Here is a 22023-nt window from a genome sequence, read left to right as displayed (position 1 = left end):
TGCTGGTCTTTTGGAAAGTAAAGTATGCCTCGTCTGTGGTCAGCATCCTCCTGGCAGTACTTAAACCCACTTTTCCTGGCTTAGCCCAGGTTGTGCGAGTAGCAAGACCATCTCAATCTCAGACAGCTTAGGTTGAAAACCTTCCCGGTTGCTGGTCCAGGACTGTCAGGTTCAGGAAGATCACGTTATACTGTCCTACAGTCCCTTTATTTATTTATTTATTTTTGATATTGAACCTGTCGGGCTCAGAAGCTACTGTTGAAAGTGTAGCGTATCTCAAAGAAATCTGAGCAATTTCCTATGTAGTAAGAGGAGGCTAAATTTTGTCTTATTTCTGTATCTGAGGATGGGAATTTATGGTAGGATGGAAAATTAATTTAAGAACTTAAAAGAAGATGAGAGAAGTATATAGGGAATGCATTCACCGTACAATCTGAAGATGTTTATATTAATGGGAACATATTTTACAATGAGATTGTAACATGGATATGCAATCAGAAACATACACAGTTTTCTGTTTTGCTTATTTGTTAACTTGCTGTTTAGATTAAGAATGGTAAGATGTGGTTATCTCCTAAACAATAACACGGCTTGTTTTGTTTTCATTTGAAGAATAGGTTTTGTCTCCCTACTCCCTCAAGGCAAAACCAAGCAGATAAACATTTATTTATGATGGTACTGTTTTGAAACATTAAAATATTAGATATGAACTAGGATCCCCTCAGCAAGGATTAAAAGTTAAGAATGACCTTCTCCGGAGATTCCAAGTTTATAACATTATGGTAAGCTTCATGAAATGTTAGGTGAAATGTTTCTGGAGTGTTAGAATTGATAAACAGAATTACATGGAAATAAATCTAAGGGTCCAGTTAAAATGCATTTTAAAGTAATAAACAGTTACCTGTTAACATAGCAAAATCTAAGGTTAGTTTAGATAAGGGTCCTTATATAATATCCTTAATGTCCAAAAGAAAAAAAAAAGCAATAGGAAATTACTAGTTTCCTCATTTCTAATGTAAACATGTGATATCCTTAAAAATATTCAATGTGAACTGTAGCCACGTCTTGGTAAAGAAGACATATTTTTATCATGTCCTTAAAATACATTTTTTGCTTACAACACAGTACAGGATTTAAAGATCTTGAGTAATTGCATTATTTTAAAACCTAAATATTATGTTCTGAAATTTCTCTTTGTTAAAATACCCACAGTGGGATATAATCTGAATAATAATAGGCAGTAAATATTCATGGCTTGGTTAGTCATATGCCATTGAGTTTAAATGTACTGCTATTTTTTAGAAACAGGATAATCTGATAATACATAGAATGGAGAATTGTCTGTTGATGGTGCAAGTTACTCTACAAAAAAAAAAGTTACTCCATGCACATTTTGTTGAAGTGACTTGTGATTATGGCAGTAGTTAATTCTAGTAACATGAACCAAATATTGGGATGGTAGTATGTGTGTATAGGGAAAAGCAGATGTAAAACACTGGTTCAGCTGTTGCATGAGCGGCTGTGGCTGCCAGTATGTGCGGTAGCTATACATTCTAAGCCACTTGTGCTTGTTTGTAACTGAGTAAGAAAATGGAATAAAAATACTCAGTTTTCATAATGGAATAGTTTGAAAATGGGAAAAAAAAAAAAAAAGGCCAGTGAGGTGGCTGTCTCCCAAAAGGTAATACTAATTTAGCTGTATCTCTTAATAATTTTGAGAGCAAGCTAACAGGAAAAATGCAAGACTATGTAATTTGGGGAAAAGTAAAGGAAGTACACAACTCTAGAATGACTGATGATGAAGGGAACGGTTACTTGATCTATTTAGTGTGAACTTAAGGAAGGAAAACCTAACTATTCAGGTAGGATGAGCAAACAAATATTTGCTTTAGTGGAAATGAGGCAAGCCTTGCTGCTCTCTCCACCAGAACGAGTTCAATGTTGTCACAGTAGGCATTTATTTAATCAAAGTAGTAAGGCAGGTGGCTGTAAAATATTAAAACATTACAATAGATAAGAAATAGAGACGTAGACATCGAAGTCCTTACTGCGAAGTTTTAGAAACGTGATGGCAGAGCTGCATTTGGAGAGCTGTGGGAGCCTGTGTCGCCTTGGTGAAGAGTGAGTGACCTGCCAGAACCGGCCCTATACCCGTCCCTTCCTGGGAGCCTAGCTATTGCCACCTCAAAGCGCATGCAGAAAGCTGGCCAAGTGGATGGCCTTACCTTCTGCGACACTGTGAGTGCACAAGTCAGACCGCTGATTTAGAACCAAAGACTTGGTTTTACACAGTCCTCAGAGGTTTTTCCTCTGTGAAAAGTTGTCAGAAAGAGTGTTTAATATATATATTACAAGAATAATCATGTGGGTGAGAAAATGCATGGGGGGAGGCGGGGCAGGGCATAAGCTTTTGCCTACATTTGTGTGTTTTGTGTACAGACTTCTGAAAAAAACAGAAGCTTCGATGCTCGTGACTATTTTTAGTTCAAGTATCCTGGAAGCTGCGGCTTGCTTACAGTAATGAGGAAGTTATCTTGCGTGGATTATTCCATGTTCTGATAGATACAGGGCGTCATACACCCAGGTTTTAAAAGTCTGCAACTGGTCACGCTAATAGAAAATGCAAATCTGTTGGAGACAGAGTAATGCTAGAGGGATGGTGAGATGATCAGTTTCAACAGTGAAGTTGTGCAGAAGGTCCTCCAAGGTGTTTAAATACTTGCACTTACTCAGACATGTAGCTTCAAATTGCTAGTTTTTGAAAAAGGATGGTTTGCTTCAGTTGTTAGGTAAAGCATATGAAAAGCTTTCAGATTAACAGCTGCTGAAGCCTTCTGTGGGCACAAAGTCTCAAAAATAAAGCATACTGTTTCAGTGACTGGAAAGAAAAAAAAAAAGCATCTGAAAAGATCTTTTAAAAATTTGGAACTTGTGAGAGTGACTGACCTTGTTGTTACCAGTGGGATTTATTAGAAATACTAAATCCCACATGAAGCGCACTATACGCTCAAAAGTGAGCACATATTCTAATGCCTTGGTCTTGTAAATGTTATTTTTGAATGTGTTAATGTATCTGTCAATTTTACAGCTAATCAGATAACCATCTGAAATGAATTCCTCAAAAAAAATGTAACATTTGTCCCAGTGGCCAACAGATACTTTGGTCATTCACCCTCTCAGAGAAGAAAAAGCTAGTTATGTAACTTAGGCTGAAGCTGAAGGATGAGGAGAAAGTCACGATTAAAAATTAAGCTTTTGAAAAAGAATTCTGCTTGCTTATGTACAAATGTTTCAATGTCAGATCTAAGGGGAGCGGTTACAATATGGCATGTGACGTATTAATACGTCTGTGATCTAGGAGGCATGTCTTCAGTATGCTGTGCTTTTTCTCTGTGCCAGAGTATCAAGAATATTAAAACTGTGCTTCTGATAGAGTGGATAAACAAAAATAGCTTGCTCTATGTCCTACGCTGTCCTGGGGGAGGTGAGTAGTAGAATGATTCTAAGCATTGGGGAAGAAGTTGTACAGTTTTCTTGTCAAACTGGAGTTTGGATAAGGCACGTTCACGTACTTTGCGGCAGCCAATTGATTGCTTATCAAGAACATTTGTGAAGGTGTTAGTATTAATGTTTCAGTTTCCAGGTTTGTGAGATTTTGTTTTTAAACGTAGGGCAGAGCTACGCAGTGGTATTCAGTTATTGTAAACTGTTGTAGAGACTAAAATTTAGAATGGATTTAAAGGGGTAGATGGGTAAATTCATGATGAGTAGGTGCCTCTGTGGATATTGATGTTATGGGTACGTTTTGCAGCAGAAGAAATGAATGAAGTGGGATATCTGGACAAAGAGCATTTTAACCGTTCTCTGGGTTTTATACTCTTGCCCAAAACAATGCTTCTTGACCTCCTAAGGGCATGGTAAGCTAATAGGACTAATCCTCTTCAGTAGAGGTGCGTAAAAATACTGCAGTGGAGCTGTGTAATACCACAGTGTTTCATTTACTGGTTTTGTTTTCTGTACTCTTCTTAAATGTTTAAAAACTGTCACAGGAAAAAAAGAAAAAGGAATGGAAAAATACTGGGGAAGTGACAAAGGATGGGTCATTACAAGATACTGTGCTGCATTTGCTAGAGATGGTTCAGTAATGATGACTTTTTCTGTTCCTTTTCTTTTTGCCAAAAATAATTCCTTACGCTCTTCAAATCACAATAAAAACTTCTTCCCTTCATTGAGGTTTTCCTGTAACGCTTTCTTTTTCCTTCACAGATTTAAATTGACTAATCAGTCTTAATTCTGGTTACATTACTGTATGGTTACATTAAGTCACAGTAAGCAGCCCTGAAACATAAGTTTTTACCTAGTTTCGTCCTTTCCCTTGTCACCACTTTGTGGACCACACCCAAAACAATTTACATTGATGCAATTTTATAATCTAGAAAGTTCAAAGAGCACTGCTAATGAACCTGCTCAATTTGAGAAGCAGAAATAATCAGTATTATTTTGTTCTACTTAGAAAAGATACACTTGTGCTCTTTTTTGAAATTTCCTGCCCTCAGAAAGTTATTTCTGAAGTTACTTCACTTACAAAATTATGAACAGGAAAGAGGAATCTGCTGACAACTTCTTAAAGCAGTTAAAGTAATTTTGTTTTGCATGAGAATTGTCTTTTTTAGTTTCTGTCTTGAGAATGTGAATAAATTCAGAAATTAGGGATGCACTTTGTTAGACTTCTTGATGTAAAAAAATTTTAGATCTGTTAAGCACTTGCAGGATTTCAAGTGGTAGAGATGGGAGGAAATATATATTGAAAGAACAGGATGTGGGGCTATTTCATGATGCAGAAGCAAACTGTGTTTTTCTTGAAAGTCTGTATGAATTGCTTGACAAGGATCATGTGCTTGAGCATTCTTTTATCCAGTGGTCCTGTGGAGTGCTTGCATGCAACTGTTGTGTCACAGTCACTCGATGTAAACACAGGTTTCGGATTGGGTTCATACATGGTTCTTTCCAGCAGCAAGTTGAGTTCTGCCAGTAATGCTTAATTTTTGCATTGCATCTGTCATGCTTGCTCTCGTCAGTTGTAATGGAAGAAGTACCTGTTACCAGACAGACCTGCCCTAGTGGCTCAGCCTGATGTTTGAGACGTGAAGAATTTCTTTTAAGTTTTGCAGGTGAGAGGGATGGGGTCTGGTGACCCTCAACCCTTAGACAATTATGCTGAAGATCACTGGTACAGCTAAGCCACGGTGAAGGTTAAAGTGGGGGGTTGCTCCCTGCTTCACCTTACCAGGTGATGCCAATACTTGATCTTGCTGTAAAGAAAGACAACCAAGAATGAAAACAAAGAAGAAAGACTAAGGAGATTGGATCTTAAATATTTCTCATATGTGTATCTAGATCTGTCATCAAGAAAATATTTCTTTGCTGGGAATGCTCTGAGGGGTCGGGGCTTTTTCTTTTTTTTTTTTTTTTGATATGTTCACATTGAGTGTTGAAAGTAGTAGTTTGAAAATAGTAGTTTGACAACCAATATTATCATCATCGTAATGATTCCACTCTTCTTTTCCTTTATGGTTTATTAAGGCTTTTTTTTCTTTCCCATTTGTAGATTTGATTTATATTCTCATCATTGAGGCCTCTGTGGAGTTCTTCACCTTGACAGTAGTTCCTCCATATCCTATAGCTGCAGGTTTGGGGAAGTTAAGCACATCGTGTGTAAGACAATATTAATTTATCTCACTTTCACAGGAGTTGGTAAAAACAGAAAGTTCAGATGCTTATGGCACAGCTGGTGTGTGAGATTGTGTGTAATGACCAGTTATAAAACCAGTGCTGTGTCTTGTGTTCTGTTTGTTTCTAAAGGACTGTGGCAGTCTCTGAGCAGACTATAAATCTTACTTCCTGCTCTTTGACTTAGAGAGAAAAATCAATTATTAATAGGGTGTTATATATTGATAGTGTTATCTGAAAAGAGTTTATTTACTTGCAACTAAAGCCAGGAGTGGAGGGGGAGCTCAGGTTAAACCTAGACTTCAGTTTCATAAGACAGAGGTGTGTAGTTATTTTACTGCAGTGTAAAATGGTAGTAAAAAGTTAAGTATGCTTATGGGCTATTTCTGTGGTGCAAATGCACTGGGCTATTGAAGTGTGTATAAGGATGGGGAGGTCATTGTTCATCCTTGAAAAATGAAGTAACTTGTGCACTAACTAGGAGGTGATCAGTGAAGGATAAAGGATCATGAAAGAAAGAAGGTTTTGTTGGTGGAGATGTGGAAGGATTACGTGACTTAAATGTGGTCATTGCCTTAACAGAAGTAACGTGGAAAAAGGCAGGATGTGGTCGTTACATGAAAGTGATCTTGAATGACTGGGTATTAACTCCTTTCCTAGTATATTTAAAATAACCTGTTTGCACTAAGAAAAAGAAGTGATGTAATCTCATGAGTACTAATGGGAAAGATACTAATAATAAAACTATTAAACAGTAAGTTTAAATATTTTAATCCTACTCTGCTTTCTAGTCGTGCTTCTTGTGTGTTTAAGTGAATTTTGTGTGGAAAAAAAATCCAACAGTATTGCTTTAGCACTTGACTAGAAGGAAATAGGGGACTATAACTGTTGAAGTATAAACATTACCTTTGAACTCTGTCATTGTCTACTTATTGAAAGATTACAGTGTTTGGATTTAGAAACGTCTTTGAAGCTATATTCGATGGAAGTACATTGTTCAAACTTATGAGGAGTAGTTTGTGTGACACATTGTTACTCTAGTTATTTAACCAAGCGAATCTACAATGCACTTAAAGTTTAATGCAAATCAAGGTTAAACTCTCATTTTCATCTCAGCAAGCCTTGCAGAATACCCTGTTAGAATACTAACAGGGCCAGAGAGGCTCAGCTGCATTCATCTAGTCCTGGAAAACTCTCCCAAAGCCATCATGCTTTCTTATATACTTCACAATTAAAAGCTAAGCACGGGGGATAAAAGTAGAAAGTGAATGTAGCACGGAATTAATTCTAGATTTGTACTGTGGAAGCACTTTGTTAGTATAGCCATCTAATTTAATACCCCCAGTATTTGTGAAATAACTCTGTATGTGAGCATGGCATGCTTTGTGTATGAGCTTTTATCACTCTGCTGTTGAGAACTGCATAGAACTTGGAAAGAATGAGGTTAGATAATGAATGTTGTAATTACAGAATGCTTGTTCTCAGGAGGATTTTGGTGTTTAACCCCCCGCCCTCCTTTCTGCTTGCGCCTGCTGAAGCTTTGTTAACCTCCTTGTATGTGTCAGGGCTGTCCTCGCAAGCCCCAGGAGTTGCTGGTGTGAGGGCTCTGTGCTCTTTTGCTGGAGGTCAGTGCCTCCGAGGCAGTATTGAGCATGTGCCAGCTCATCGCCACAGCTGTTCAGAGCCCAGCATATTAATTTAAACTGCCAGTGATTCTGGTTTAGGCTATGCTAGACTTGCCACCGACAATGCTTGCTCACTTCTTGTGCCCTCACTGTGGAGGTGGTCACCTCCTCATGTTTTGTGGCTGGGACTTGTAACCTCTTAAAAATACCCCAATGTGAGTTTCCAGGGTGAGTGTTGAGGTTCAGGGCTGACAGAAGGGCTGCTAGCTGACTGTTCGTGTAATTCAAGAGAATTATGAGAAGAGGTTAAAAGGGCGTGTTTCAGCAATTTAAAGTTAGAAGGGCAATGTAACTAACAGGGATAACAGACTTGAGAGTTACATGTCATTTGTGAAGTACATACCTAAAATCTTGTTTCTGTAGTAATATTTTTTAAAAATATATTTTTTTCATCAGCCCCATCTGTGTTAGAGGAGTTTGAAGGAGCAGCAGCTACCACTTCTTTATTCAGCCTGTGCAATTATTAAAAGGCCTCTTTGGAAGACTGACAGAGACTGCGCTTTTGAGAATTACTGCGCTTTATTTCTACAGTGATTTGTGAGAGCAGCTATCCTGAAAAATTTCTGCTATCAGCAGGCTATGGTGCTTCCATGGGCATGGCAAGCATGTGAGGAAAATGAGGAGCAAGGCTTACCTTGCCAAGACGCATTTTGTATTAGCAAGTTGTGATGATGTCGAACTTGTCAGTCTTGTCTTTTTGTGTTTGTATTAAGGAAATAATAGTAAAGAAAATTTTTTCTCTTTCCCATAGCAATGAGGTGTGAATTTGATGATTTAAAAAATGATGTGGCTTATTTATGAAGTAGCATTTGCTATGTTTATCTTGTTCACAAAATGATGTGTGAGTTAATTTGGACGTCAATTACCTCTTAAGGGTAGCTTAACAAAAAAGTATTTGTGTTGACAGTTTATACAGTTTGAGGCAAGCAGTCTGCTTCTCCTGAATTTCTCTTTGGTTGACCTTTTTCTAATGTTGGTCACATGTCATTGGCATTACAAGGGACACCATGGTGTCTTGGTCAGATACCAGAGAAGTATTCACAGTTTCAGGTAGGCAGCAGAGATTCCTGTGTTGAAGATGTCACTACCAGCAGGTGGGGGGGTTGATCAATAATGCTTTCTGTCTGCTCCTTCCAGTTCTCAACTTGAAACTCCACTTTCAGGAGTAAATGAAAGGAAGGGGGCTTCAAGGTCTCCATTCTGCTGCTTCCTCCTAGAAATTATTCGCTACTCGCTCTGTTTGGGGAAGTATGTCCTTTAAAATAAGAAGTAAAATTACAGCAGTTGATTTCACACACTTGAGCGTGAAGAGCAAAGGCTCTGTGAGCAGCGTTGCCAAGTTGACTCCGGTGACCTTGCTAATTACTACGCTGTGCAGCCGGGTATTTCTGAGCCTTGTCAGCAACGGTTACTGAGCACTTTATTTCATGCTTAGTTCTGGGAAGTCTTGACTAGGAAAAGACGATTGATGGAGACAATCTGAGAAGGGAGGGGAAAAAAAAAAAAGTAGAAACCCCAAACCATGTTGTTGGGAAGGTCTTCTGGAGGGGAGCAGGCCGGCCGCCGAGGGGAAGCCAGTTCCGCCATGCTAATCCCCGCTGCGGAGGGGCAGGGGGCAGCCATGCGGACAATGGCGCTGGAGCCAGGAAGTCTGCGCGCAGCCTCGTCGGGCGCCCGCGGCTGCACGGGGAGGGCCGGCCGGGGGCTGCGTCGCTCGCTGCAGCTGGCAGCCGGCCGCAGGCCCACAGAAAGCCCACTGCCTGGGGAAGGCGTCAGGGGAGGGGACGGGGGCAGCGGGAGAGGGCTCCTAGTCAGTTTTTCAGTATTTAATGGGGAGGTGGGAGAGGGTTCGACCCATCGCAGATGCGTTGCTCTCGTTTTCTTCTTCGCACCAAATCTGACATCAGAGCAGTGCTTTTCGTGCGGTAGCTGTGCTGCAGCCGGGCCGCATTGCGTGTCGCGGCTCGGCTCCACTGTGGACAGTTACAGGCCTGGCCGTGGGCTGGCTGCAGTCACCAGGAAAAGGCTCCACAAAACAAAAAATGGGTGCCACAACCACCAGCCAAAATCCAGGTGCTGGAGAACTCGCACCACACTGGGAGATTTGCGTGATCATCCTTGCTGGGGACACCCGAGGTGGCCAGGAGGCTCCTTCTCCGCGCTGGGCAAAGGCCAGCAGTGTAACAGCAATGGGCTAACACCATGCAGCCCAAGTGTAATAAAGTTTGCCCTGACAGTTTTCTGGTTTGGGGATTTTTTGACATAGATTAATGAACAATTGTTCTTAAATTAAGAAAAAAAAAACCACACTGTAAGGCTGTTAAAACATTCATTAGTCATCTTTGTAATGCTGAAAGGGATGTTACGTGTTGAAAACCTTCTGATAAAAGCATTTATATTTCTGAAGGTACTGGCCCTGACTTCAGATCCGTGTGTTCATTTTTAAATGGGAGTAAATGTAGAGTAAGGATGTTGCCTTCCTCAGCTTACATGTCTTGTTTGTATTCGATACTTGTTTGTATTAAATACTCATAGCTCAGAACCAAAGTACGTTCTAGGTCTCGTAGGCAGCATAGTGCGACCACATAATATTTTCAATAGTGACGTGAAATTTGTAACAATTTTAATGGCTTTTTTCTGCAACTTGCATTGATTGGTATTGACAGTAAGGAACTAGCAAAATCGATAAACAGATACTAAAAACCAGTTAAGGGTGATAGCTCCTAGTAGAATAGCAGAAATCGATGCCTTCTGTGGTAGGAAGGAGCCTGGGTGTCCGCTTGCTGCTTCTCTTAAGTGCAGAAGCTCCCAGCCAGCTAATCGCAAAAGTGGTGCAGCTGAAAGAGGGAAACTGGGTCAAGATGAATAAAAACTGTGTAGTGAGATCCTGTTTAAATACGCTCAAATAACAGAATGCGTCATGTTTATAACACACAAGGATATGTCTGAATACCTGATGGCACTGGGAAAGTAAGTTTAGTGAATTTCATTACTGTTAATTTAATGGCAGAAACTTTGTAGCAGTTAATTGGAATTCCAGAATAACAGTAAGATGGGCATTCAGGAGTCCATTGAGTGGCGTCCCCAATTACCTAATTGTGCTGGGCATGGTAAAAAGCAGCTATGCTTTAATTTCTTCATGGTTAACAACTTTGTTTGTGAAACGGACAGATATATCATAATTTAGTAGTTTGCTTTCTAAAGTCTGCAGTAATACACACATTTGTTACTGGCAAGCAACGTGAAATCTTCCTTTTGTAAGATTTCTGTTAGATTCCTGAGTGGATTTTGGTGACTTTTCTTCCAGCTGCTCACAAATAAGTCCTTTCTTAAGAATGTTAACAATGCTGCAGAAGGCAATTGTTAGGGTTTATGGTTTTTGAATGAACAAATCCACCATTGCAGTAGGTGCATTATAAACACGTTTATAAACATCCTCTGCATAGAACTGAGATATATTCTTCATTTCAGTCTCAAGGAGTATATAATGCACACACCCTTCATTTAATATTTCAAATTTTGTAGCAGATTGTGAAGGGAGAAAGAACATGGAGATAATTTAAACAATCTTTTTAGCTTTTAAATTTTGCAGTGACTAATATTTTTAGATTAATATAATCTGCAGTTCAGTGGAATTATTTTTGTGGACTTGCACAGATCAGCGCCTAAACAAATAGGGCCTTCTTTGGAGTAGTTTTTGTTGGTGCCATGCAGGCAACTGGCTTTCATTTTTTTTCTCCATTGACTCTGATTTCTTAATAGATTTTAGCAATTTTACCTGCATTATTAAGGTATCATATTTGAAAAACACTTTAATATAACTAGTCCTGTACTAGCTATGTTTAAGTTTCACATTTTACAATAGTTTGTGTAGGCATGCCTTGCAATAAAATAATAGAGATTTGTTTTAAAAGTCTGAGGAAAATAGGCCTGTATGAGTATTTGACAGAATTATGCCTGAATTATTGTACAGAACCTGAAACTTACATTTAAACTTCCTGTTTTTGTGGAATTGACTAAAGTTAACTACAGCTCTTTTTATGTTATAAATATGAACATAGAGTTGGAAGGACTCTCAGATCAGTCTGTTCATTTCCTATCACCTGCAGCTAGATCAGATGGTGGCCTTTATAAGCTACGGAAAAATTAAGTTTTTGGACTCTATTTAAGTCTTCCCTAAAGCCTAAGCAGGGTTTTGAAATTGTCTTCAAATTTCTGATCTAAACAGACTTTAATGGCTAATCCATATCTAGTCGTTGTTGAGCCAGTAGTTTTCTTCAGATTGAATGCTTGCCCATCTTTCCATGTGTTTATTCATATGTTGTATTTCCAAAGTGTAATCATTTCCTTGCCAACTTCCACTTTATTAATCTTTTTTTTCCTCCATTCATAGGGTTTTCCTGTTCTCCAGATAATATTATCAGTCCTTCTAGGCATATGCTGAATTTATCAGTTGTATTATCTATTGTACAGTGCTGTTCATGCTTTACTGTTTCCTCTGGAAAATTTTCCTGCAAGGTCTTAGAGTCATGTTTGCCTCCTTCCTAGCCACATCTCACCAGTGTCTCTGACATGAGGTATTCAGTTAGTGTACTCGAGTTGGTTATAGCTATTTCCTTTGCATCAGTTCCTAGGCTACACAGAGAAGAAATTCTTCCTAATATGTTTAACTTCGCCACTGTCGTGCCATTGTATTTCATTCCAGTCCCAATACTTCGATTGTTCATGTGATCCAAATCCTGCGTAGAAACAACACTCAACTGAATTGACAATTCATGTTAGCCGATGTGGCTTATCAACATCCTACTCCTTGTGCTCATTTCTCTGCTCATTTCTCTAATGAAAGTTGATAAATAAGCTTGAATCTAGGTCTTTGAATGTTGTGTGAACTGCAGTTGTAATCTCTTTTCTCAGACCTACTTATTGTCTGCTCTGTAGTGAATTCTTTACTGTTATTTTTTTCATGCAAATCAATAATTATAGCACCATATCAGGTTTTCTAAAGTTCTAATAGTTGTAATAGAAAAGTTGCTGTTGCATACTGGCTTAGACTGACAATCCAGTTTCTCCAGCATTCTGTTCAACCTCAAAGTTGCACGTATGATTGAGGCAGCATGTTTATAATTACCTAAACCACATCTTTCCCCCATTACACGTAGGGGCTACATTTAATATTTTCCAGTTTTGCTTTGCCAAATAGATTTACTTGGTACTGCTGCAAATGTTTTGAAACATATCCTGTGTGTTGAAATGGACTTAATGTTCTTATTCTTGGGAAGTTAGAGATTGACATTTCTTTTGATACATTCCCTTTTTACAAGATAAATTCCCTTTTTACAATACTGTCTTTGTTGCTATGTTCAGCACTATCATTCTTTATTAAAATCTGGGATAGTGCGGCTCATTTGGTTTGGGGATCATGCTGTTAAAAATATTACAGAGCCACATCTAAAGAACAATTACAACTAGATTCCCTACTTCTAAAATCATTTCAGACCATACAACAAATCTTGTGCACTTTTGCTTCATATTTTTGGAGTCATACAGAGCGTAGGGCTAGATGCCCATGCTGGTTCATAAATTCACAGCTGAGTTCCAATTTCAAAAAAAAAAAAGTTACAATAACAAAAGCATTATCGTCAATAAAATATTTCTAAGAAAGATAATAAATTACACTGTAGACAAATCAGGATTTATGATTTAGGAATAAATTACTTTCTGAAAGATTATAGCTGAATACTTCTTCATGGTTATAACAGAAAAATAGACATTGAGGACTTTGAAATCAACTGATTGGCTTGTGGTTTTGAAGTTCTTCAGCATTACTGTGTTGGTAGACCAATGTTCCAGCAGTTAATTGGTGCTTTAACACATTTGAAGTGCTCATTTATTTGTGTCATTCTAGACTATTAATACCAGGCAGTTTTGGGAGAAATTCCAGCTATTGCTTACCTTAGTATGCTACAGCATGGCTGCAGTCTTTCTGGATTCCCATCAACAACGACCAACGTGGAAGAGGTGCAGCTGTGGCCCCTTCAGTTCTGTCAAATGTACTTTTTGTTGTTTCGTCTTGTTTTAACGAAAGATATTCTCAGACGCAGGTCATAACAACCACTCTTTGGGGTATGGTGTTTGCTGGAACAACTAGTCTGTTTTAAAATGGTCTGTTTTTTCAATCTGTCGGAACTATATAGGTGTATCAGAGTGCCAGGTAATGTTACGAACTAAATATTTTCAGTTTCCTCTCCTGAGAAGGAACAGCATAGGCTGTTGAACTAATTGTCATAGCTTAGCTCAGAAGCTGAAGTCATAAAAAGGAAGAGCAGCTCGAAAGATGAATAAGAAACACCTCAAATCTTGTGTGATAGCTGTGGCAGAGGAACTCTGTTGAATGTTAATGTGGTGACTGAATAAACTGCCTCAGCCTGCCCACGTCAGGTTTTTGACATTTGTTTGTTGCTTCTGAAGTGTGGGCAATAGAACAGGACATGTTCATGTAGTTTGTACTGTGGCACTTCATTCTAAATCTGTTGTATTGTTTGTTTGGTTGGTTTTTAAATTTGTGGCTTAAGCTTCCCTGCCGCACCATAAGACATGGTCACTGCAGCTGTGAGTACAGCAATATTCGTAGCACCCATCTACCAAGGCCTTGAACCAGCTGCAGGGCTTTCCTGGCTAACAGCAAACCTGATGCTTGAATGCTTGACACTGCAGAAAGATAATTCTACTAATAACGTGAAGGCATCACGTATGCATTTCAGGGGAACAGAAAGGAATTGCAGTCCTGCTGGGTTTTAGTTTCCATTTTTGATGTATTCTTTTAGGTGGTGATAAGCATTCTAAAACTAGAGTGATTTAAAAATGGGGAATTAAAACAAAATTTATTCCTGTTGTTATTTTATTACATACACTTTCATGTATATATTTATACATATTTGTCTTCTGAAAAGTGAAATATTAGTGAAAGGAGGATCCAGGTACAAAATATGGGCTCTAAACTGAGGGCATTACATCCTACAATGTTGGACAAAATTTTTTGAGAACTATCTTAGATTGTCTCTCAGAGACAAAAATCACCAGGAAATTGGAAGTGAATTGCCTTAAAATGGTCTTTTTTCCATTTTTTCCTGATGTTATGATAGTGTACTGTGTTGCGCAGTATGTAAACTTTTCTGAAAGTTTCAAACACTCCTCCTCTTGAAATGTGAAAGACAGTGAGAATAGGTGCTACTTACAGAAATTTGCTTGAAGAAGTGCAGAAATGATTTTTAAATGCACTTTAATCAGTTTATTAGAGGGTTTTTTCCTTGATGGACTGCAAAAATGGTGTAAATTAAACCTTTGCTTAACTACATACAAGGTGTTGGCCACTCATATCATCCACGTGTTTTATTGAGGATTGAAGTTCATCACAATTGAAACAGGAACTAAAGCAATAATATATAGTTTTATGTTGCTGTCCTGACATTTTTGTAATTAGAAGGACGTTCCCTTTCAGCTGTCGGAATCGGTTATATTTCTTTTGATTGTGAAATGCTAAAGAGAGAATAGTTTCGTTACCACATTGCTTTCATTTGTGCCTGGAAAGGAAGTTTATTCTGAAGCTAGGAGTGTTTGAGGATGTTTGCAAGGCATATCGTTGTAAATACGGCGCGACCGTAGGACAGACAACCTGCCTTCCCTCATGGCAAACACCACTGCTGCGGTTGTGTCCAGGCGCAGCGCGGCAGCTCGGAGGCGGCCTGTCCGAAGCAGGCCCCGCGGCCGCCAGCGCCCGAGCACTTTGTTGCTTCATTAGGGAGAAGTCAGAGATGTGTGAAAAGTAGGGCACGGGTCGGAGGCTGCGTGCCCCTTCCCAGCCGCAATTGAAGTGACAGACACCTCCCGGCTCTGCCGCTAATTTCCCTCCATGGCAAATGCCTCTGAAGCACTAATTAAAATGAAAAGTTCTCGGGTCTTACCAGCAGACAGATTGAGTTAGTTATGGTGGAAGCGGCCACCAGCAGTAATTGCAGCACATCCTTGCACAAATGCGAGGGTTTGCATTCATGAGCAGCGCCAGGCTGACAGGGGTCAGGGGGTCAGGCCCACCGAAACAAGAGGCTGGAGAGAGGCAGAATCGGGGTTCTCCTCCTCCTCCTCCTGCAAAATCGCTTTTGTTTCTCTTAACTGTTTAGGTGTGTGAGCTGCTCTGTAGTCCTTTGAGGCCTAATTACGCTTCCTTTGTTAATCACTGTAAAAAGTTTATTAAGCAGAACGTGACCACAAATATGCACTGAATTGATGAGTAATATTTGACCACTGTGGTCCAAAGAAGTAATTTTTTTTCAATTTGACTGTCTTATCTGCGTGCTTGTCCACTGAATGAGAACAACTCTGTTTAATTTCAGAGCAAATGATGTGCACATATGATAGCGTAATTTTTTGGGAGGGGGTTATGTACATGAAACTTGGGAATCCGGAAAGATATCAGGATTTTGAATTGGAGTTAACGTATTATTAACAAATTTTCGTTGATGCTGTGGATTGGACTAACTTCGTCTTCTCCAGCAAACACTGTATAACATGCTAGCTCCCAAGAAGAGGGGTTAGAATACAATTGATACTAAATGAAATTTATTTTTTTTATTATTCAATGTTAAATGTTATTAGGTTTGTTTGTTTATTGTCTTCTGAAATATTACAAAATCTTTGAAAGTAATATTGTAAGTAAATTAGTTAACTAAACTAAGTATTTTAGTACAAATTTGTTTTTCATCCAGCTGAGAGGCTGGGTTTTTGTTGCTATGTTCTTTGCAAGCATTTTTCATCTGGTAACAAAATGTGTTGTTCTTTTAGAAAATAGCCCTGCTGAATTCTTCCTTATGAAAAATAATGAATATAAACTTTAATTCATGTAAAGGAAGCAGGTTTTAAATATTAACTTTTGCACATTAATCTATTAAATGTTACCTATGTTAGCTGTATAAGAGTCTAAAATACATGGCTGTACCTAGTGAGTTAACAAATCTGTTCGATCTGAACATTTAAAAAAAATATGCTGTGGATCTGGTTGTTATCAAGTGTATTTCAGGGTAAAAACAACTAATGTTTTCAATTATTAATCTTAATAAATATATGCCTTTTTAATTATTTGAGCAACCTAGTTATGCTCAGTGCAATGAAGAATCATGAGTTGTTTTTTTCCTATTTTCAGAAATGCAAATAATGACTTAAGATTTTGCTTTACTGTGTCTTTCAGGAAACAGAGTTTGAAAAGTTGCAAAATCATCTTTGCAGTCAAGCACCAAATCTTGTATTAGGCTTCACCGGACAGACTAAGCTCAACGTTTGTCAAGCAGAAGGGCCACTGCCTTGCACAGGAAGGATTAAAAGTGAACAATGACTCGACTAAGAGTTTATGAGCGATTGCTTGGAGCCTACCTGCTTATCATTTTACATGTTCAAGGTAAATGTCTGCTAGCTGCAATAAGTGTATTTTTAATCTGTAACTGAAGAATATGTGTATTCCAGTGGCTTTTTTGTTGTTTCTTTTTGTGCTTTTTTTTTTGTTGTTGGTTGGTTGGTTGTGTTTTTTTGTTTGTTTGTTTTAACTCTGTTTAAATACCAGGACCATTCTTTCCCAGTCAGGTGGCTTGTCTGCTTGACATGCCATGCAGAAGCTTGACAAAAACAAGGAGCATTATAGTATAGTGGTCATATGTTATTGTAGGGTAGATCATGGAATAAGTCTAGTTTAGCAAGTGCTTGAATAGTTACCAGAAATACATAGTACTCTCTGGAGCAACTTAACGTGAGCAGCAGAATTGAGGAAATTCTGTGGTGTGTCCTTCTGAATTGCAATTTCCTGTAACTGTCTGAGCCTTTTACGCTTGACCCACTGAAGAAATTGCAGTGTGGAATTCCCTATGCCTTCTAACATTCCCAGCACCCTAGATAGTGTGGCGTTAAGTAATCTAAATGAGTTGCTTGTCCTTACTCAATTGGATGAGGTGGGACTACATAGTGGTCATAAGAGCCTGGTTTTAAGTTTGTGAAAATACTCATTTGTGAGTCTGTTGATCATCACTTACCAAAAAACATCTGGACATACAGTTGTCATTAGGTCTTCTGTTCCTTTCTCAAATTGGGTTAAATTAATATGTATTTGGAGTAGACAGACCAAAGTAGCTGTCACCTCATTCTGACTCTATATGGAATTGAAGCTTAAGTATAAAGGTAGCTTAAGTAGCTTAAAGGAAGCTTAAGTATAAAAGTAGTTCTGTATGGAGAAAAAAATAAACTGGCTGTATTTTGTTCTGATGGGTGCAAAGAGAATACTATTAGTGGTTGTTAGGATGGTGTCAGTGAATCCATTTTATTAACCTGTATCTGGGAACTGCTGCAGCTGCTAACCTAGGTGGGGAGAAGCACTTCCACAGACTACCAGACTTTATCAAGCAGTAAATATAAATGATATTTCAAATTAACAATGGAAATTTCTTGTTCTACCCATGTTGATCCTAGCTTTTGCTGGGGGTGCAGTTGGACAAGACTGACATGAAAGATTCTTACCTGGAATTGACTGTGAGAGAGCTGGTCAGCTACACAGAGAATAAACAATGAGCGCTTCTGTGCAAGGCAGATTGTCTGTCAGCTTGTTCTGGTATCATCCCACTCACATTCACAGCTAAACTTCTGTGGAACACAAGTCCTCTCTCTGGATCTGTGCAGAATTGCAGTTTGTTAAAGATATTTAAAGCTGCATTTCTTTTTGGCTGTGTATGCACACATTTCAGGACTGGGGAAGAGCATGGGTATTGATTTGAAGCTTTGTGATTGTAGCAAAGATTTCAAGGTTGAAGGCAGCAATACAAATAAACATGAATCTCAGAGTCTTGGCTACATTAGGTTGGGAGAGGGAAATCCTCAATACCGGTCCCTCATCCCATTGTGAATGTGCAATCTTTAGTTAGCAAGAAATAGCTCAATCTATTTAGATAGAAATAACATAGTTTAAGTATAGTTAAAATTTGGATTTACAGACTTTTAGAGATAGCTCTGAGGTGATTATATTGGTAATGAGAACAAATCACAATAAATGAAATTGGGGTGAAAAATTTGGGTGGGGAAACACACGGTGAATGTGAACAAGCATAGAACAGGCTGCCTGAGAACTTGTCACACGTGTCCTTAGAGCTGTCCAAAACTCGATTGGAATGACTCTGAGCAACCTGGTCTAACTTCCAAGCTGGTCCTTCTTTGACTGGGGGTGTGGTACCAGGTGCATTTTGGAGGTCTCTTCCATGCTAGGTTATTTTCAGACTTGGCAATTTGCAATAGAGCTTGTTTAATCAGTTTTGCTACTTCTTGCAGGAGATACCAGCTTCTCCCAATGAAGAAGTTGGAAATCTGTTTTGTTCTTTGTACTGAAATTGTTACCGGTTAGCATAGTCAATACTTAGTATTTTACTCAAGGTGGGAGCAACTGAAGGAGCAAAATTGTTTCTCTCTAATCTCCCAAATAGAAATAAGATAAATATGTAGGTCTTACAGTGACTTAAAATTAAAATAGATTAATTCTTAATTTTAACAATGGTTCAATGCATACCTTCTAATGTATATTACAGTAATAAATTTCACTAAATTAAGTTGAAATGCACTGGAAAACATAAATAAAATTTCAGCTTCTAAAGAAGGAATTACTCTTAAGAATATCTCTGACTTTCAAATCAATACTGAGCAAGTTCTGAAAGTCCTGGGAAAGTTGAGCTAGCTGAAATGTTGTTTCTTTGATGCAACTTGCCCAAGGGCTTGTCTTCAAACACATGAAATATGTTTGGTTTCTAGGGGTGGCAAGAAAAAGTTGCCTCTCTGCTTTTTGTTGCATTCTTGGAGGAGTTGTGTTTGGGGGTGTGTGTGAAAGTTGATAGTTATCAAGTATTCGAAATTTTCATAGGAAAGAGGTGATCTAATGTGAAAAGAACAGTCTCGACAGGGAAGATACTTGCAAGGTGTTACAAAAATGCATCAGTGTGCATATAGAAACCAGCAGAGGTGGAGAACACACAATAGGAGGAATTGAAGAGAATCTGTGTAATTTACAGAAAGAGGAGAGAAGACGGGAGACAAGGAAACATCATTGAGCACGTGTGCTTTCAGGGACTGGTACCAAGGTTTGCTCGCTCAGTTGTATTGGAGGCTGCTTCAGAACGGTGGGAGCTTCAGGGCTTACCGAGACCTGGGAGAAGGATAGATAACAAATGTCTGTGTACGTGCAAGTATATGTACACACATTCCTTAATAGGTAACTTCTAAAAAACAAGTGGTTGCATGTGTTGATTGATGTGAAAATATTCTTCCGACAAGAGCAGAAAGCAGGCAAGTCCATGAAATTACTGGGGAGCAGCTGCTGTTTGGCTGTTGGTACTAAGGAGCAGGGGAACACAGCAGTCACCTTTTGGACTGGGTCCTCTTTTCAGCTTATGGGACGCTGCTCTCATTTCTATGAGTAGAGAAATGAACAAAAATGAGTGGATAGCAGATAACTAAGTTGAGTAACAGCTGTTAAAAATCAAAATGCAAAAAACGTTGTATTTCCTTTCTCGTTGTGGAAGGCCTTTGCAATATCTTCAGGCCTGTGAGTTGTTCTGCACTCACTACTGCTTCACATAGTCACCCACCTACTTCTGCTCATCTAAGGCAAGAGTTCGTCAGCTTGAACGGCAATTAAGTTCCGTGGTCAATATGCTTTTGTCTTACCACTAGTGCAGGTTTTGAGTTCAGAGAACCAGTCTTACTTCAGAGCAGCATTCTTTGTTTTCACAGTGCACTGATGAACAGAGCTAATCAATATGTGTAATGGAGTGGTCAAGTAGCTTCAAATATAATTAAACGTGTTCTCCTATGTTTTGCACTTTGATACAGTATCCTGACAGTACGATGTAATATTACATACGTGGATCATCACGTTCTTGTGTGTCCTTCGGACGTGCTGCAGGAGACCAGTATTTTAATCCTTTTAAATTAGTTACAAAGAAGTATTAATTGCATTCAATATGCATGAAGAAGTTTATTAGAAGTTAAATTTTAAAGTAGTATTAATATTAAATATTGAAAGACTTGTTAAAGTTGGTATTGTCCATTAGTGAGCTGAAAATAAATCTGTTGAGGCTTGTTTCAGTATTGTACCTCCTTTTATGTAAAGATTTGATACAGAAAATCAGTTAACTTTTATGCACTTCTTGAATTTCAGGTGGAATAGTTTATGTGTTTAAGTTCAGTATCTGAAAAAAAATATTCTAAAATCTGCGAAAGGTATTTAGAGTTTTCAGAAGATGATTTATTGCTGAAAAATATCGTACTTCTGCTTACCAATGGTTTCCCCAATTATCTATCCATCTATCCAATTATCCCCACATCTATCTTTAAAACATTGGCAGTAAACTTGTTAAATTATTATAAATGAAAACTTGTCAATTATTGTTAAATATTTGGCTGATTAAGTTACTTTAATGGATTACCAAGAGATTATATATTTCCATATTGTAATCTGAATGATAGTTATGAGTAACTTTATTCTTTAAAAATACATTTAATGTAAATTAAAATGCAGTATATATTTTTTAAAGTAAATTATAAATAAAATCTTGCTTATGTCTTTTGTATTTAAAGCACAAGAGCAGCAAACATTCTTCAGAAATGACATTTCAGGGAAGTGAGACCAGAGGCTTGCGTTTGCTGGGCACCCTCTCAGTGATGAGAGCCACGGTGTAACTCCTGGGGTAGCTGGAGGGTGGCAGTGAAAGGTTTTAAACAAGTAGGCTGGGAACTTGCTGTGACTTTTGGTCCATTTTTTTTTTCCCTAGGAACCAGTTCTGCTAGATGGAGCTACCTCTAACGTGCCTGGTCTTTAGAGATCACAGGCTTGATATATTCAACAAAAAAAAAAAAAAGGAAAAGCACTATGTGAACAATTAGAGTAAAAATGCCAGACACAGAGCTAATAGAAGTACTGAAGATGTTTTCTTTGTACCTATAAACCTCATTCTTGTGTTGTTTTTCTTTATTAGTGTTTTTCAATGGAAAGCACTGATATTTTCTTCAAGCTGTATCAGTTGTACTAAGGTTTAATTCATATAGCAGTACATGTTAAATCATTGTGAAAGCTTGTTATAGGCAGAAAGGTGATAAGTCCTTGTAGCAGATGATTTGCAGCATCTGCATTGTGAAGCAAGAAAAAGTAATTTAAAACTACCACATAAAAAAAGTTCAAGTTATCTCTTTTTTATAAGCCAGGCCTTCCTAACATAAAAAAAATGTTTAGAGTAGTGTAGTTCTTCAAGGATAAATCCCATTTAAGGATAATTTATTTTAGAATCAAAATGTTTTTATATATGTCTGTATTAATTTTGTTAAACATATCAGGGGAAAACTATACCATTATGAATTCAGAAAGCTGTTGAAGAACTTGACTGCTGTAGTTTACTAGTTTTAGCCTTACAACTTTATTTGTGGAGATAGAGGTGATATAGTTGAATAAGAAATTATAGGCAGAATTTTGGCTTTTGTATTGCTGTCTTTCGCTTTTTGCCCTCTGTGTTTCTAACTGATTTTGTGTTAAACCTTG

At 38.2% G+C, this 22023-nt stretch overlaps 1 protein-coding gene across 2 annotated transcripts in view; it reads left to right on the top strand.

The window, feature by feature from the left end:
* The window catches only part of BMPR1A (bone morphogenetic protein receptor type 1A), an 82397-nt gene that overhangs the window by 41927 nt on the left and 18447 nt on the right, over positions 1-22023 (top strand). For both annotated transcript variants that reach the window (XM_083845366.1, XM_083845367.1), the window contains exon 3: positions 16657-16863. In XM_083845366.1, coding sequence (XP_083701492.1) covers positions 16797-16863 — 67 coding nt within the window. In that variant the 5' untranslated portion in view covers positions 16657-16796. The remainder of the gene's footprint in view (positions 1-16656; positions 16864-22023) is intronic.

Source organism: Anser anser (genome assembly GCF_964211835.1).
Source record: "Anser anser genome assembly, chromosome: 7".
Classification (NCBI taxonomy): domain Eukaryota; kingdom Metazoa; phylum Chordata; class Aves; order Anseriformes; family Anatidae; genus Anser; species Anser anser.
Note: the sequence above shows the minus strand (reverse complement) of the source record. Positions and strands in the feature narration are given on the sequence as shown.